The sequence below is a fragment of the Lathamus discolor genome, chromosome 10 (genome assembly GCF_037157495.1).
Source record: "Lathamus discolor isolate bLatDis1 chromosome 10, bLatDis1.hap1, whole genome shotgun sequence".
In the NCBI taxonomy this organism is placed as follows: Eukaryota; Metazoa; Chordata; class Aves; order Psittaciformes; family Psittacidae; genus Lathamus; species Lathamus discolor.
The window spans coordinates 18,374,035-18,391,825 of record NC_088893.1 but is presented as its reverse complement, the minus strand read 5'-3'; the positions used below and the strand labels follow the sequence as shown (position 1 = coordinate 18,391,825).

Genomic DNA, 17,791 nt, shown 5'->3' with positions numbered 1-17,791 from the left:
TGGAAGGGACCCTAAAGCTCATCCAGTTCCAGCAGGGTGAGCAGGGATTAGGAGTGCATAGCCTGCTTGCCTTTGGTGCCTGCAGGAATTAGTGCCCAGCATCACTGCCTGGAGCCATGCTAGTACAGCTCAGGGCTCGGCCGTGGGAGGGCTGCATCCAGCTCTTCCCACTGGAGGCTTTGGAGCAGGGCTTGGAGAGCCCTGGAAGTGGAGGGCTTGGACAGCACTTGCTTATGCTTTTCTTGGCCCTGGTATCCGGGCAAGCCTCTGCTTCCATAAGCACCAGCAGCTTCATAAACAAAGTCAAGGGAAAACATCTGAAAGCAGCAGTGTCAGAAGTTCACACGCTGGGTGATGGAGCAGGCATTCAGGGCCGATGGGATGAGGGTAAAGAGCCGTACAGCTTCTGTTCCTCAGCTCCTAACCGAGCATACGCTTTCTTTTCCTCTGTCTGAGAACCGAAGTGCAGCAGAGCCCCAGTTAAACCGAATGGTTTGTGGTCGACATCCAGGAAATTTCATGTGCCTCCGCCTGGTCCTTCAGGCCACAGCTGCATCTTCATCCCCCACAAGAATAATTCTTCTATAAACACTGAAATACGGTGCCTACAGTAATAGCCCACTTAAAATGTCTCGTTATTGCAGTTAAACTGGTCATTAGCAGCTGGAATAGACTGATTTCTTATGGGTTATGGTAGAAATAATTACCTGATACTCAGAGCCATTAAAAACTAGTTAATGAGTAGAGGGGGAGAAGGTGCTGACATGGACACAGGCACAGCGTTGGCTTAGTGGGGTTCCTCTGTAGGAAACCAGGCTGAGGTTTGTTGCCTGTGGGATCCAAAGTAATATAAGCCATGGGGAGCTGTTACAATATTAATGTGATATGAGTTTGACAGCAGTCCAGCCACTGCGCCCGTTCTGAAGGGTTCATTTTGTGGTGTTCTGCTCTGTAGATGTTGAGTTGCCTTTTTTCCCCCCCTCCCCTTTTTTAATGGAGCTAATTAGAGGTTGTGTCATTTCCAGAGGAGAACAGCATCGTGCTCCGGGAGTATTGGCTGCGTCTGAGATCCCATGTTCACTCACAAACACTGACGTGTTCTGTATGCTTTCAGTAAAACCAGCATATTCGCTTTAGATGTGGTAACTGGAGTAGTTTAAGGGTGAAATACAGATGAAGATTTCTCCATCAGGAGAAATCCATTGACAGCCTGTGAGCATCCCGCTGGCTCCTGCTGTCATCTTCGGCTGTTGACATGTCTTGTTGGAAGAACCACTGGAAGCTCCTGTTTATTGTAGGTGAAGGATGAGCAGAGCCCAGCAGAGAGAAGGATTAAAGCAGGTGAGGTGGGAAGGTGCCTGCTGATACCCAGTGAACCCTGGGTTTCTTCTGCTCGGGTGTCTGGCTCATAGATGTCTTAGACTTGGGCAATAAGGAGTACCGGTTGTGGAGCATCCATCACGTCGCGGTGGGTATTGTCACTCAGATGGGTGTCCCTGGGTTTGTGGGAAGCAGTAGGTGCTTTGCCCTGGCCGTAAGCCCTGTCCTTGTCCCCGCAGTGCTCCATGCCCGCCTGTGTCACCGCGTTCCATGTCACCTGCGCCTTCGACCACAACCTCGACATGCGGACTATCCTAGCAGACAACGACGAAGTGAAGTTCAAGTCCTTCTGCCTTGAGCACAGCACCGGTGCCACTAAGCTGCCCGAGGAGGCACGGACAGAGCCTGATCAAGCCCAGCTGGACTTGGAGAAGGTCACGCTGCGGAAGCAGAAGCTCCAGCAGCTGGAGGAGGACTTCTATGAACTCGTGAAGCCTTCGGAGGTGGCGGAGAATCTGGACTTGAGCGAGTCGCTGGTGGATTTTGTCTACCAGTACTGGAAGCTGAAGAGGAAAGCAAACTCCAACAAACCGCTGCTGACACCAAAAACAGATGAAGTGGACAACTTGGCCCAGCAAGAACAGGACGTTCTCTACCGACGCCTAAAGCTCTTCATGCACCTCAGGCAAGACCTGGAGAGGGTGAGTGCAGCTTTTTCCTTCAGTGGCGTGCCCATACGCTCCATCAGGGCTGCTTTAATGTGTGCTGGCATTTATTGTCTATAGTAAAGTGGAACTTGACGCAGTTCAACTCCCGAAACAGTCGTGTCCCTTCATCTAGAGCATTATCGAGAAGAATAACAGTGCTCAGTGTGTGCATCATCACTGCCAAAACACTGACACTGATGCAGTAAGTTAGTGGCAGCCTCAGGTGGGGGTTCAAAAGAACAAATGTCTGTGGGGAGAGGTGCTTCGGTGGGGTCGGGTGGATGGGAGGCAGATGGTGCTGCAGCTTCTATCCACTATATCTTCACAGTCTCAAACCACAAAGTTACCCAGTGCCTGCCCCTCAGATGCTCTCCAGCAGCAAGGCACAGGAACACCTCATTATTCTCCTACATTGAACATCAATGAGAGGGGAATGGCAGGAGGGAGCAGCGGGGCCAGCTGGACCAGGCATTCCCTGCCCTGCTGCAGCTGAAAGTGGGTCGGGTCCTCAAGGAGCTGCTGGTGGAGGCAGAGCCATGCTGGAGGATGCAGATGGAGGATGCAGGCACCCGCAGCTCCCTGTGGAGCAGGCATCCTTGCACAGGGGAGGGAGCAGCCACTGCCACAGCAGCTTTTGGGGTGAGAGCAGGCATCCATGGAGCAGCAGTGCCATAGCTGTGCTGGACCTCCCCTGGCTGTGTTGGCTGCCACAGCATCACTGCCTGCCTGTGGATTTGGCTGTCATGGCTGCAGGGACAGAAGGAGCAGGGATGGGGCAGAGGAGGCTGGAGAGGAGGAGGAGCAGTGGAAGCGAGAAGCAGCAAGGGGAAGAAGCAGAGCACCCAGTGTCAGACAGCAGAGAGTGGCCAGGGGAGGGGATGGATGTACAGGTGCTGCTGCTGCGCAGGGGGACACGGGCATAGCACAGGGCAGCAGCAGTGAGACAGGGAAAGGCAGGACAGGGCTGCGAGCCTGGCACGCAGGGGCCAAGCTGCTGCTTCTCCTCTGCTTAAAACCTGAGCCCTGCCTGGTCCCCCTTCTCCTGCTCCTGCCAGAGGGGTGAATCCATGGCCCCTGCCTGACTTCTCACCATGCAGACACCATGGAAGGGCTCAGGGAGTCACTGGGAGCAGGCAAGGAAGGAGGGAAGCAGGAAAGTAGCATTGCTTTGAACCAGTGGATGTGATGCCCTGAGCAGGGGTGCTCAGGGTGCTGCAGGGACGTGCTGCTCCCTGGGAGGCAAAGGTGATGGTGGTGCTGTCCCTGGGGTGATGCTGCTGCTGTGCATCTCTGATCCCTCTCTCCAAGCTGCTATGGGTCTGTGGCATAGTTTAACCCTTAGAGAAAAGGGTGGTGTGGGTCAGCACTGTGTTCACATCCAAGTGGGGGTTCAGCTCTGGACCAAACCATCCTGGTCCCTTGCTGCACCCACCTGCGAGGTGGGTCTCAGAGCCTGTGTAAAAGCAATTTGATTTCAAGCTATTGGTCTCTTTTCTGTGGCCCTTTTGGCCACCATCCCTGCATACATCATTGACATCAGTCTGTGCCTCATTTGCTCCTGCCTTTACTGCATCATGTTGCCACCTCTGTGGTGGTCTGGGCTGGTGCCACTGTTAATGGGTCTCCATCACCAAGCTGTAGGCAACAGGCTGCAGCTGCCAGATCCGAGGGTGACAAGTTTAACTCCCTTACTTCCCTCATCTGCTTCTCTGTAGTGTAAATCTAAACCAGGCTGCTCTGCCTCCCTCTGCTTCCACTTGCTCCCAGCTGCAGTGAACCACCGTGCATCACTGGGTACAGTCTGCAGTGAATCACTGCAGCTCTCGTACAGCCCTTTGCTCCAGGAGCTGCTTAATTGAACCACATGGCATGGCAGCTTCTCCTTGATGTTTTTTGGTGTCAAACCCACACTTTTTACCAGATTCCTCCTTTTCCACAGTTACCTCCAGGCTTTGTGGGGTCATTCCCCATCAGCGTTCAGCCTCTGCTTAGCAACTCCCTGCCAGGTTTCACTGCCTGGCCCTGGAAGAGCTGTTTGTTTGCTCTGCTTCCAAGACAGAGAACAATAAACACTGGCCAGATCAAAGTCCAGTGGGTGATACAGGTTTAAATCCAGTGCATCCCAGGTATCTGATCCTGCCTGTCAGCGCCGCTCACAGCCGCCCCATTTCATTTGCAAGTAGTGAGGCAAAGCATCAAATAGGGGTTGGAGAAGAGCAGCCTGGAGGGGTGGCTTTGAGGAAGTGTCCACAGGGCATCACGTTCAATGGTAGTGTTTTCAGTAATTGATCTGTCAGGAACAGTTGTAATTTTGGGGCTGATAATGGTATCTGGATAAAGACTGGTGCTTTCAATTGGCTTTAACATAAAGCTGTAGTTTCCTGTCTCTCGTACCATCCAAGCTTGGCTTGGGGAAGCAGCACTGGGTGGTATTTAGCTGTGTAAGTGTGTGTAAATACCAGCAGTCTCTAAGCAGAGCACAAGTGATGTTTTCTTCCAGGAATATCAAATCATAGGGAAGAGATACCGCCAAACACCCGGAGGTGCAGGTTGCCAGAGGCAGTTGTTTTTCTCATGAAGAAATTTGGGGTTGATGTTTTCTCCAATCCAGACCAAAAATACACAGCGTTAGCTCACTGCTCTGCATTTACAGCTAGCTGATTCGACAGCAAAAAGAGCACCTTTTCCTCCTGTATTCCTACATGTTCCCAGATTGTCCTTAGGTAAGACCGGTGCCATTAGGGGGTCATCCTGTTGCCTTCACAGCCCTTGGTGGCAGACACTAGGTAAGCATGGGATGATGTCCTGGCTTGCTCTGTCACTGTGAGAGGCACAAAGGCTCCTGACCATGTAGGAACAGTTCCCTAAGCCTGGAAATACCCCAGCCTTCCTCTGCAGAGCGGGGATTGAGGATGAGGAGGGGGAGGAATCGGAGGCGTCAGGGTCTCAGGTGTGAGTGTGGACATACCCATGCGCGTTGCTGCCGGTGCCTCCAGTCAGGCCCCTTCCTCCTCACTTCATTACAGGCAGTTTTCTCTTTCAGAGCACCAGGAAGCTGAGTAAACGCTGTCAAATCCTGTTAGAGCTGCCACTGGCATTTTCTGTTTCGCAGCTGAAACCCTGTTTCCTCCTAAAGCCTCGCTGCCCGGTGCAGCCATGGTGACAGAGCCCGGCTCTGCAGCCACCCTGACGCAGGGCTGGCAGACCCCATGGCACTGAGATTCATCACCAGGCAGATGCCAGTGGGTACCACGCGGTAGCTCTGTTGTCTCAGAAGGTTTTAATCGGCATCCCTGTGTGATGAGCAGGGTTTAACCACTCCTATGCTGGCTCACATGAGTATTTATGTCTGGCGCTCTGCTCTTTGCACTGGGGACAGAATGCAGCAGTGATTTGCAGGGGCAAGTGTGAGTAACTGTAGAGAGAGGCTACATTTGGGATAGGGGAGCTGCACCAGCTGCTGACCTGGGCCAGCATCACCTGCGTATTTTGCTGTATTTCCTATGCTCTGTCCTAGCTGCAACAAGTACTGAATGTGAATTGTGAATGATCATAGGATTGCAGACTGGTTTGTGTTGGAAGGGAGCTTAAAGCTCATCCAGCTCCAACCCCTGCCACGGGCAGGGACCCCTTCCACTGGAGCAGCTTGCTCCAAGCCCCTGTGTCCAACCTGGCCTTGAGCACTGCCAGGGATGGGGCAGCCACAGCTTCTCTGGGCACCCTGTGCCAGCGCCTCAGCACCCTCACAGGGAAGAGCTTCTGCCTAAGAGCTCAGCTCAGTCTCCCCTCGGGCAGGTTCAAGCCATTCCCCTTGGCGAGTAAGATGAAAAGGACCGGATCCCAGGGCGTGTGGCTTCCCCAGGGCAGCAGAAGCAGCAACACGGTTTGAGGGGACCCAGACTTTCCCCTCAGTTTGGGTCCCAAACCAGCCACTGCCTAAACCTGACAGTGTTTCTTGTGCTTCCGTAGGTTAGAAACCTGTGTTACATGGTGACGAGACGGGAGAAAATGAAGCACACCATTTGTAAACTGCAGGAGCAGATCTTCCATCTCCAGATGAAGCTTATTGAGAAAGATCTTTACCCAGGTCAGTACCGCTTGCCAGAGCTTGCTCTCACACACTCTGTCCCTGCTGCTGAAGCCAGACGGGTGCCTAAGGCTCAGACCCCTCCCCAGGGGAACCAGAGCTCCCTCTTACCCATCCCTCCCAGTCTTACCCATCTCCGGTTTTGTTCAGAAGCACGCAATAAAGCCATACCCTGGGTGACCAGAGGGCTTTCACAGATGCCTCTTGATCCTCCTCTCCCCAGGTGTCTATCAGAAAGCCCAAGTGTTTGGCTAGGCAGTGATGCTAAGGCAGTGTTTGGGGGCTTTATGGAGATGGAGCTGTCTGGCAGGAGATGTCAAATCCTGCCCACAGGGCTGCTGGTGCTGGGGCTGGTTCACAGCAGCTGGCTCCCTGACACGGGCCAGCAGCCCTTGCTTTGGACTCATTGCAGATCCTTTTGGCTCTGTCAAGAATCAGAGGTTAAGCTCCTGGTGGGATGTCTTTTGGTCTGAGGGACCAGCTCCGTTAGCACTGCTTGACTGCAGTCCTCTCCTCCAGATACCTATTGGTGGAGAACACCATGGTACCGCATGCAAAGCCTCTGGCAACTCCTGTTAAGGAACTGAAATAAAGTTGGTTTCCTTCTGTCCTACTTTCTTGCCTTTCACACAAGCATTCCCGGAGCCCGCAGCTCCTGCTGTGGTGGCAGAGCAGAGCAGACCCCATGGCTGCAGAGCAGTTTTTCCAGCAGCAGCATCTGGCACTTTGGCAGGCGCTTCCAGCAGTTGTTGTGTTTGTGGCTTTGGAGTTGCGTTTGAAGCCATCACATGGCTGGGGTTTCTTCAGGAACTGTCTGGGCTGAGCTTTCCTTGACAAAAGTTCCCTTTGACGGCAGTTTTGGAGCCTGAGGAGGGTGTGCGTTGAGATGGTTGTGACTCGGAGCCGGGGTGAATTCCTCTGGAAGGCCAGAGCCAGGCAGGGATGGCCAGGACCCCAGGGTGTGCTCCAGGGAGATGTGGCTCCTGCAAACCTCAGTCGCTGTGACACAGATCAGTACCACTGTGTGTTGCTCCATACGTCCTCACTGAGCCAGTGGCTGAGGTCACCAGGCTGGACAGGCACAGAATGGTGTTCCCAGCTGTGCCCACCGGTTGGAGACCCCCACATCCCAAGAGCTGTCCTCTGGCACATGGGAACGTGCTGGATGGTGCTCCCCACAGGGATGCTGCTGGTGAGGAGGGAGGTCCAACTCAGGAATAACGCGTGGATAAAAGACAAGAGCAACAATCTCAGCTCCTGAAGGCAGATTCCATGCGCTGTTCCCGTTGGGCTCTGCAGGTTTGAGGGGGATCACAGGGCGATGTCCTTCAGTTCATCTGGGCAAACCTGGATTAGCATCTGCAGCTCTCGGAAGGTGACAGGCACAGGGTGCTTTGCCAGGAACGCTCTTCGAGCTCAGCTCCCTCACAAACCAGGTGTTGGATGGCTGGAAATGCCCTTGTGGAACCCAACCTCGGGTCATGCCCAACCCAGTCTCTAGCGCAGTAATGGGGTGGCAGCTCCTGCTGAGGAGGGCTGGGATGGGGTGCAGATGCCAGCCGGGGAGGGGAGCTGTGCTGGGCTCTGCTGCTCGTGCTTTGGGGCTCTCTGCACCATTGCCCTTCCTGCAAATGGCATGCGTGTGCGCTGGGAAAAGCACAACTGCCTTTACCGTGATGTTTGTTCTGCCTAAAGGTGAGTGATCAGAGGCAGACCCGCAGCGCGAGGGTGGCTCAGGAGGTGATGGGGTGCAGGCTGTGGCATTCGCGTTTTGATGCAGATGCTCTCCTCTCCTGCACCAAATGGTTGGCGTTTGCCAGTTTGTTTTCTGCTTTGAACCAACTGAGCAGAGCTGCTCCTAGGATGGGCCTGAGCCATCCCTGAGCCTGAGCAGGGATTGCTGCCTCTGGGACCTGGCTCCTGCAAGTAGCTGGTGCCAGGGAAAGAGCCTGACCGGGGGAATTTGGTCCTGCGATCTTCAGGTGGTTTAAGCATCTGGGTCCTTCCATGCCAGGGGGATAGTAGGGACCCAAGTGCCTTTCAGCATCGGTGTGTAGGGTCTTCCAAGCTCAGGAAGCGTTCCCTCACCAGGGTGTAGCATCAGATCTTAAGTTGCAATCCCAAATGTGGGAAGCGAGGCTGGCCTGGTGAGCTGTGACAGTCACAGTGCAGGCAGGAGCATCTTACGTGCTCCCCAGTGCAATGTGTGGTCCTCATATGCATGCTGTTCTCCAGGTGCTGCCCGATGGCAGGAGCAAGCACTGGGGCTGGTGGCATTGTAGCATGGAGGGGTGGTCAGTGAAACTGAGGTCAGAGAAGGGCTCAGCCTTCCTGTGGCAGCTGCCTGTGCATGGCAGCACACAGCAGAGCAGTGTTGTGTGCATTTTCTGCTTCAGCTCCTTCCTGGCTCATCCTCGTCCCATCCTGAACGTGCACCATTATAGACCCCAATGCTACCAAGTGCTCCCAACACCCAAGTGTTCGCTAAGCCTCCTCGATGCCAATTGACAGTACTTGGAGCTAAAGATACTTGGCACCAGTGGGACCAAAGCTATGGATAATTCACTGCTGCATATTCATAGAATCATAGAATCCCAGACTGTTTGGGTTGGAAGAGGCCTTAAAGCTCCTCCAGCTCCAGCCCCTGCCATGGGCAGGGACCCCTTCCACTGGAGCAGCTTGCTCCAAGCCCCTGTGTCCAACCTGGCCTTGAACACTGCCAGGGATGGGGCAGCCACAGCTTCCTAGGTCATCCTGTCCCTGTGCCTGACCACACTGCAAAGCACTGACTGGTGTGAAAGTTGGGGGAGAGCTCCTGTAGCATCCCCTCCACACAGCTCCCCACCAAGCTGCTCTGTGTACCTGGGGCTTCTTGCAGGCAGGAAGAAGGCCCCATGATTTTGCCTGGATGAGGCCAGTTTCCAACTGCTGTTACAGCACTCATCGACAGAAATCTGTTGGGCTTATTCCAAAGATGGTTTTGGCACAGAAGTGGCTTTGGAACGGCTCCCACCTAAAGCTCAAAGCTTGGAGGGGCTCATTTCCCCCACTGACAAGTGATCATTTGAGGAGGAGATTTCTAATAAAATCAGTGTAAAATGAACCCACCCCTCTCCCTTGTATTTTTCTTGCATGGAATGGAAAGTCAACAGTGTCTGGCTTTGAGACACGGCTGCTGTTTTGACAGGTTCCTCTTCAAAAGCTGCTGCTCGGGTTTCTCTTTAGCCCCATTGTGCTGCCTGAACCGAGCCAGAGTTCTGGTTTGGAAGCCAAGTGAAAAATGTGTCTGCCCTTCTCCAGTTATTTGGCAGGAAGGCAGCAAACACCAGTTTAGCTTTTGCCTTCCTTGCTCTCAGTGGGTGCTTTGGTCAGGAGGGGGGTCCTGGCTTGGCAACCCCCGGGCTGTAAATCCCGTTAATCCGCACTCAGGTGCAATGTGAATTCCCTCCCCTGCTCACCTGGTGTATTTCCATCACAGCAGCAAGGGGAGAGGAGAGGTTATTCCCTCTGACCCATCCAGCCCATGGCCTCGCTCCTGAGGCTCTTTGTAGGTGCCTAACACACGAACCAGTTTGTTTCTTAACATCACTGCTCTGATAGCTGCTTGTTCAGGTTAAACCATGGGCAGTTGGTACTTCACTCAGTGACTGCGTGCCTTCCATCAGCCACCCACATCTTGGGTTTAGGGCAATATCCTTCCCCCTCTGAAAAGTGATAGAGGTTTTATCATGGACTTCTCTGGGAGAGTGACCTAATGGAGTGAGTAAAAGCTGTTGAAGTGTTTTGCTTGGCAATACAAGTTGTACTTTTATGGGGTGTTTGTCCTGTTTACCCAAGAGGAATAAATCCAGTAGAAGTTCAAAGCCATTTAGGAAATACTGATTTTTGCCTGCCTACATAGCTAGGGGTTATATCCCTGGCTTTCCATAGGCAGTGCTGGCCACCTTTCCTGCTCTATTTACTTATGCTCAATATACTGCTTCAGTTTTACAGCTTTGGGTTGTTTCCACCCAGTGTGAGCGTGAGCAGTTACTATAGCCAAAAGGTCAAATTAAATCAAGGTCTGCTTTAAAACATTGCTGTCCAGCTGGCTTTGCAGCTGAATCCCTCCAGGAGATGCTGTAGTTGGTGCTGGGTGACACACAGCTGGGTTTGGGGGTCCTCATCCTCCTGGAAGGAGTCTGAGCAGCGCTTGGGGTTATCCCTTCTGCTCCTGCAGATCCTCACCCCAAAGCGCTGACCCAGGAATGCATCTTGGTGGTGCAGAGCTTCCAGTGAGTCCCCTGCCTTCAGTGGGATAGCCCTATGGCCACACTAAGTTCATATCCAAGGCCCAAACCTTGTTTTTATATAACCTACAGGATTCAGATCTTACTGCACACAGACCTTAGCCTGCAGTTGGCCAGGAAGTGTTCCCTCTTTGGCTTGGAGTTGGCTGCAGGTCTGGTCCAGGTCCCCACCGCAGGGGTGTGATCCAAGGGGAACTTGCTCACTGCAGCATCCCTGATGTCTCACATGGAGTTTTCCTTTCTTTCTACAAAATGCCAGAACAAACTGGGAAGAAGACAAAGGGTAAGAAAAGTGACCCGAGGAGGAAAGGAAGAGATGGTAGAAAGAATAGTCCTGAGAAGAAAGAGAAAAGGAAATCAGTCAACGAAACTGTATTGGGACAACTGGGTAAGTCTGATTTTATGGACCCATGCTGCTGGAGGCTCCCTCTTTTGGGGAGCAGGGTTAAGAGTCCCAGCCCCTGATCCATCCTGCATGTACATTGCTGAGTTACACCTGAGGCCATTGGGAGCCTCTTCCATCTCTCCCTTTGTGGGCATCAGCCTGGATTATTGAGGTCCTGTGGGAGACACCGCGTTGGAGACATGGTCCTCGGCAGGGAAGGGGTGTAAAGTGTCCCCCCCAGCTCTGGGGCTTGCATCTGGATTGGGATGATGTTACAGCCCCTGTGATGTGCTGCTGAAGCATGATTTCGCTTTCCAGTGATAAAATCAGACTTACCCACCCCACAGTAGGGCTGATCCCCTGTATCCTCTATGCTGTGCACCCGTGGTGGGTACAGCTCATGGGCTGTGGATTTTCATGGCATAAACTGTCCAGAATGCTGTGGTTGTGCTGGTTGTGCCAGCAGCATCCAGGAGGCAGGCACAAAGTGTATCCAGTCTCTTGAATTTGCTACGGGAGACAAGGAGATGCAGGCTGGCTCTGTGGATGCTTCACCCACCTCCGGCTCTTCCCCATCAGCCACAACCTGCTGTTGCTCAGCAACAGATGGGGTTTGGGGGGGAAGTAAAAAACCAAAACAAAAAGGTCTTTTTTTATAAGATCCTTGACAACTGCATATGGTTTTTACCCAGAATTGGGGTTTTGTGTGACTTCCTCGGGCGCTCTCACCCCTGCCGGCACGCAGGGCAGGATGTGATGGGTTCACATGTGCTCAGCCCATGGGTGCACAGAGGGGACACCGGTCCCATGGGGCTATCAGCCATTCTGAAGCAGCTATAAAACCCTCCTGGGGGTACAGAGAGTTCCTATGGGATGTCTGGGGGTCTGAACCACCCTGCCTTGCTCTGCTTCGCCCGTTGCTCACCCCGACTGCTGCTTTCTGTTCGTCTCCAAGCTGTTGGGTTATAGGCAGGAGTCCCTTTGGTAACAGCTTTTGCGCTCATCTTGTCTCTGTGCTGTTCTCTGCTAAAGAAGCTTTGGCTTTGCTAGGGCAAATTCCATCAAATGATGGAGGATGGGAAAAGCATCTCCAAGAAAAGGTGCCCTGCCGCGAGCCTGGAAAACCAGGCCTCCATGCGTGAGTTCTCGGACCTGCCTCCTGCCCTCCTGCCTCTGCACACAGATTTAGCACCGGCCCCACCACCCCACTGACGGCTCCGGTGCTGCCGGGGGCTTTGGCAGCACGTGGTGGCCCAGCTGCAGCTTCTCCTGGAGAACCCATGGACCCTTGCTTGGGCACTGGTGGCAGTCACCAGGTCTTTAGGCTTACACAGGGATGGCTTTTCTGGCACCTTTGCACAGGGATGTGCTTTCCACCCATGCTAGGGTGTGCTGGGGCTTGGCATCTTCACTGCAGAAAGATGCTCAGTTTAGATCCGGGGAGGTTCGTGGGGTGTTGGATGTGGGGAAACACTCAGGTCGTTGTGCTGTAAACCCCAAATTCAGCACAGTGAAGCCTGTTCTGTGTCCTGATGTGCTGTGCTGTGGTCGGCCTTTCGGTTGTTTCTCCATTGTGAGGAGCTGTGGTGCAGTTGGCGTTGTCGAAGGGCTGCGTGGCTGTTCCTGGCTCCTGAACCGACCTCCCACCTTTGTTTTTTCCAGGCTTATCAACCTCCTTCCCCATCGACGGGACCTTCTTCAACAGCTGGTTGGCGCAGTCGGTCCAGATCACTGCCGAGAACATGGCCATGAGTGAGTGGTCCCTCAACAACGCCCACCACGAGGACAGCACCCCCGGCCTCTCCGAGGAGCTCCTGCAGGACGAGGAGACCTTGCTGAGCTTCATGATGGACCATTCCCTGCGGTCCCCGTTCAAGCAGAGCGAGGCCACAAAGAAAGTGAAAAGCAAAACGAGAACGAACACTAAGAAAAAGCTGCCCCGGAGCAGCCCCCCCGCTGTGGGTGGGAGCCACCCGGAGAGCTCGGAGCTCTGGACTAACAGCACCGGTGACTTGTCGGATGATGCCACCAAGCCCTTCGCTCCGGATTCCAGACCGAGCAAGTCGGAGAAAGGGGCTGCGAAGCTTCCCACCGACCGCAAAGGGACGGGCGAGGTGAAGAAGGCGGCCAAGAAGGGCTCTATCCCGAAAGCCGGCGAGCCTCATCCCGGGGCGCAGGGCTGTGCGAGCAAGGAGGAGGAGGAGGAGGAGGAGGAGGAGGAGGAGCCGCCGCGCTGCGCTCAGCCGGAGCCCAGCCCCGCGCCCAAAGTGCCTGACTCCGTAGGTAGCCCCAAAACCGTCGTGCGGTTTAAATTACCAAAGGAGAGCCGAGGGCCGAGGCGGTCGCAGCCCCCCAAGCCCGACGGCGCCGGCGGAGCTCCCTTGCGTCGCTTCGACGCCGAGACGGACGGCTACTTCTCCGACGCCGAGATGAGCGACTCGGATGGGGAGCCCCGCAGGGCGCAGCGGGGCCAGCTGGATGCGGCCGGCGAGGACATCGTCAGGATGAGCATCCTGGCATCCTAACTCCTCCCCGGCACGCCTCGCGCGAGGCCTCACACCCAGTTCCAACTGCCATGTCCGATTCCTGCCTGGGATCATAGCAGGGGGGGTTTTTACTATGTGTATATAGTTGGAAATTCGGCACTGTTGTCTTTCTCTTCTCTGTACGCCTGAGATACAGCTTCAGCTTCACCGACATCGATGACCATGACAGTGGTGGTCCCTCCCCGGCTCCCTGCCAGACCCCACTTCCTGGGAATGCGAGCCGGCACCCAGCAGGACCGATGCTGAGGGTACCAAGGGCGGAGGGTGCTGGTACCCGTGCTCTCTGCAGGGGTGGCAGTGTAATTAATGGGCATTATTTAATGAGGGGCAGATTCCTGCCTGGGATGGTTGCCCCCGGAGCAGGGAGCGAGCAGAGGGTATGGCAGTGGCTAGCTGCGGGAGGGGATGTACCCACCTGGGTACATGTATATGAGGACGTAAATAAGTGATGCTAAAACAAATACTGACTAAAGCACAAGAGCTCGTTGGAGGGAAGCGCTTGGGGTGGAAGAGGGCAACGTTAGTTTCTGGTTTTAGGGAAAAACCCCTCGGTCATGATTTTTCCCTTCCTTTTTCCATCTTGTCGGGATCCGTCCAGGAGCCAGGATGGGAAATTTCTCCTTACCCCTGCCCCATGGACCGACCCCCTTGAGGTCACTGTTAAAACGGACGTGATTGACTCAGGTGAATGGATGCGCTGAGAGCAATGGGAAATGGCATGTGGGGCAGGATGGAGGAGAAAAGCATCCTGTGCAAACACCGTGGGGAGCTGGGGTTAACCTGGGCGATTGAGCGAAGTTTTCCTGCCCGCGCTTCTCTCCAATGGCTGCCGTGGTCCCACTGACGTTTGAAACCCCCTTTGCACAATGAAACACTCGGCCCCCGAGGCCGAGCAGACCATCACCGAGGGGAAATGGAAACGCTTGCCTTCACCAGTTTGTTTTCCTACTAAACGCCACAATGGAAACGGTGAATTGATTCCTCCCCATCCCTTTCTTTGTTATTTAATTCCTTAAATCCTGGGTACAAGCTGTTGACTCGTTGTGGGAGGGTGATTCACAGAAGCTGACATTATAAATAGTACAATAATTTAATGCATAAAACGTCCCCAATAAGCCTTAAATGTTGTTTAAAAGCCCATGGTTACCTACAAGTCAGGCGAATTTCCATGTTTGCACTTAATTGCACCATTACTTCGGTTTTGGCTTCAAAGGTCACAGTTAAAGTCGTGCTACGTGTTTTATTGGAGTGACCCCAGTGTGAGCTCAGGGAACAAAAACAAGACAAAAACACACAAAAAACCACAAAAAAAAATAAGAAAAAGAAAAAAAAAAGGAATTCACTGAAACTTTTGTTGTTGTTGTTTTTTAAAAATAAAAAAGGTTTAAAAAAAGAAAAAAAAAAAAAGAAACCAGATAACCCAAAACCTGGGACACTTCCGCAACCGGTTCAACCCATCACGAAACAAGCAACCCTGCAATTGTCAGACCAATCCGTCAACCAGTTTTGTGGATGCCAAAGAATCTTTTGACAGTCAAACAGCACAGCCAGAACCCGGAAACTTATCACGATAGGAAATAATACCAATTGGAAGTTCAATTTAGCAACAAAGGACTAAAGACACACTCATAACACACTGCTGCGGCGTTAGGTTCCAAGCTTGCTCCGAGGGATGCTGCTGCTCCGAGACCGCATCCCGCCGTTTTGGTTTCCAGTGCTTTTTGCTCATTTCACTGTGAGCTTTCTGTTTTGAAACTCTTGAGACTCCTTCAATTGATGTTTTAGGGTAGATCATCTGTTACCAGCCTTCCAAAGTCCTGATTAGTGATTAAATTGCAGCAGAGATAAGCGATGACAGCCTAGCTCATCCCAGGCATGGCAAAGCGGCTTGGGCTTCGGGTTGGATGCTTGCACCCAGCCCTGGCTAAGCCCAACACTAACCCGGCTGAGACTGACCGTGCCTGGGGAGGAATCTTCCTCAGATGGGAAAAATGTGACACAAGTTATTAGTGGGGGGGGAAGAAAAGGGAAAAAAAAAACCATCAGAAAATCAACAAAACGGGAACCACCTTTGTTATAAATTAGCATAATCCATTGAGGTTGGGAATGAGAATCTCATTAATTAAGGCTCAGTATGTTCGGATAATGTTAAATACAGTAAATAGGACTTAGTTTATCTTATCAGGCTTGCTAGCTTTAGCTACAGTATCCTAGTATAAGAGTCATAACAATAATCAATATGCTGCCTTTTAATGAATCTTGCTTCCGTGTGCTTCACTCAATTATGGTTAAATCAGAAAAAGCAATCCACAAGTTTCACTGTACACAGCTCCATTCATCAGCTTCTGCACTACTTGTCTTCTCAGTACAGGAAAGCAAAGAGGGGGAGACTTTAAAGAACAACCAAGCCAGCGCCGCCAGCACCAGGCAATAAAACAGTTGGAAACACTCCCAAAATACCAGGCACTGTATTTTGCCATTGGGAGACGGTGTTTAGGTAGGGAAAGGTTAAGGGGGCTGGTGGGGCATGTCCAGCCTGGGGAGAAGAACGGGGTAGAGGGGATAGAGAGGAGAAAAGGGGCTCTTGTGAGCCACGGGCTGGGGGAGGACTGGACCACTCTGGTGCATCCCCTGCCCAGAGCATCCTCGCTGCCGCCTTGGAGCAGGGTAACCTGGCGTTTCCAAGAGAAAATGCACAAGGAAAATATTTTTGATGTACTGTAAATGTATTTTGAAATGAATAGAAAGAAGAAATAATTACTATAAAAGGGTTTATTTTAGTAGAGAAGTATTGTCTTTTAAGATGTATAAACTACAGGAATTGACATTTGCACTGTAAGAGCACCCGTTTCCTTGGAGAAGCAGCAGCCGCTGAGATGAGGATGCAAAGAGCATCATGCCCTCATCATGGAGCACAGCCCCAGCGTCAACCCCAGCCCCGACGGTGGTGGGAGTTCCCTGAGGACAGCTCCCATTCCGCACACCCATTTTCCCCATTCCCATTTTTCAATTACTTTTAACTGTTCTTTTTCGCTTTTGCACCTATTTCCCGGGGGGCTGGGTGCCTGCTGTCCATGGAGCTCGTCCCAAGGCGGGTGCAGAAGGGAGCCAGGAGGCGAGAGCGGGATGCAGGAAGATGCTGCTGCAGGGCAGGGCACGAGGTTTGGTTGTTCTTTAAGGAGCTCACCCCGCAGTTTGCACCATTCCACATACAAACAGACCGACTTCACATCAGTTACAGGAAACGATATGAATGTCGCAGGAGGAGAAACCCTTCTGTTTTCTTTGTTTCAAAGAACGTGATGTGCCATTTGTTAATACAAAAGAGAAATATTGAAAATATATTGAAAAGAGCAATTTTAAATTATTTTTGGCTTATGTTGCAATATTTATTTTCTTGTATTAGAAATTCCTTTGTAGAGAAAAAATGTATTTTTCATTAATGCAAAAACCTATTTCTCCTTTTTGTACATTTTCCATGTTAGTTAATCCTTAAAGCAATATAATGTTCTCAAACTCGTTCTGTGTGAGACTGTATTATGCATGCTATTTGTGTTGCCTTGGAATAGCTCTGTCTGCCATTATTTTCATCCTGTTTAGATACAGTGTATGCTTTAATACACATTGGGACCATGGCCCATTGCTTATGAAAAAATCCCTTTGCATTCCTCAATGTGTTGGCAAATGCAGTCAATAAAGCAGTGTTTTCTGTGTACCTCCGTGTCGGTGTAGTGAGCAACTTCACACAGAGCAAATTTACCTGGGGACCAGCAGGCTGATCGGAGCATCCCGGGGGATGCAGCTCCGTGCGTGGGAATGCATCTCAATCTGAGATGGGATTTCCTAGGGGCATGGGGAAGAAGAGAAGGAAATACATCCTCAAACTACCACAGCCTTGTATTTGGCTCTTAAATGAAAAGGAGAAGGATCAGTTTATTGCAAACTAAGGATTTGATTACTGGGTTGGGTTATTGCTCGCAGTGAGGATGACCACCCCAGTGATGAACTCCTGGCTGGTCCACAGAGCATCCCTGCTTCTGGCGCCTATATTAGAGACGTTAGAGATGGCTGGGATGGTCTGGCTGGATATGTCATGGGAATGGGTATGGGAAACAGAACCCAGATGCATGGAACTAAAGGAAGAGAACAGAATGTTTTGGGCAGCTAAAAGGGGGATGCTGCCTCTGTACCTCCTTGCCTAGAGAGCCCGTTTCACAAGAGGGACAATAACAGATGACAATGAAACCATCGACATCGTCAGGTGAGAGCCATCAGCCATGAGGATCACTGCTGTTTTGTCCAGGCAGCAGGGCTCCATCAGCACCACATTGTCCTCCTAAAGCCCAACCTGAGAAACACTTTCCAAATAAAGTTAGAAATCATTCATGTATCTATATATCTATATATTTATAAGCACTTACAGCAGACAGGGCTTCCCTGTGTTGCTTGCTTGGGGT

At 52.2% G+C, this 17,791-nt stretch overlaps 1 protein-coding gene across 3 annotated transcripts in view; it reads left to right on the top strand.

Moving 5' to 3' along the window:
* JADE2 (jade family PHD finger 2) overlaps positions 1-17,049 on the top strand; it is a 77,679-nt gene extending 60,630 nt beyond the window's left edge. For 2 of the 3 annotated variants that reach the window (XM_065690926.1, XM_065690925.1), the window contains exons 9-12: positions 1,560-2,021; positions 5,997-6,114; positions 10,663-10,791; positions 12,451-17,049. In XM_065690926.1, the coding sequence (XP_065546998.1) occupies positions 1,560-2,021; positions 5,997-6,114; positions 10,663-10,791; positions 12,451-13,313 (1,572 nt within the window). In that variant the 3' untranslated portion in view covers positions 13,314-17,049. The remainder of the gene's footprint in view (positions 1-1,559; positions 2,022-5,996; positions 6,115-10,662; positions 10,792-12,450) is intronic. The other variant, XM_065690927.1, reaches the window with a different exon arrangement.
* Positions 17,050-17,791: the final 742 nt, after the last annotated feature.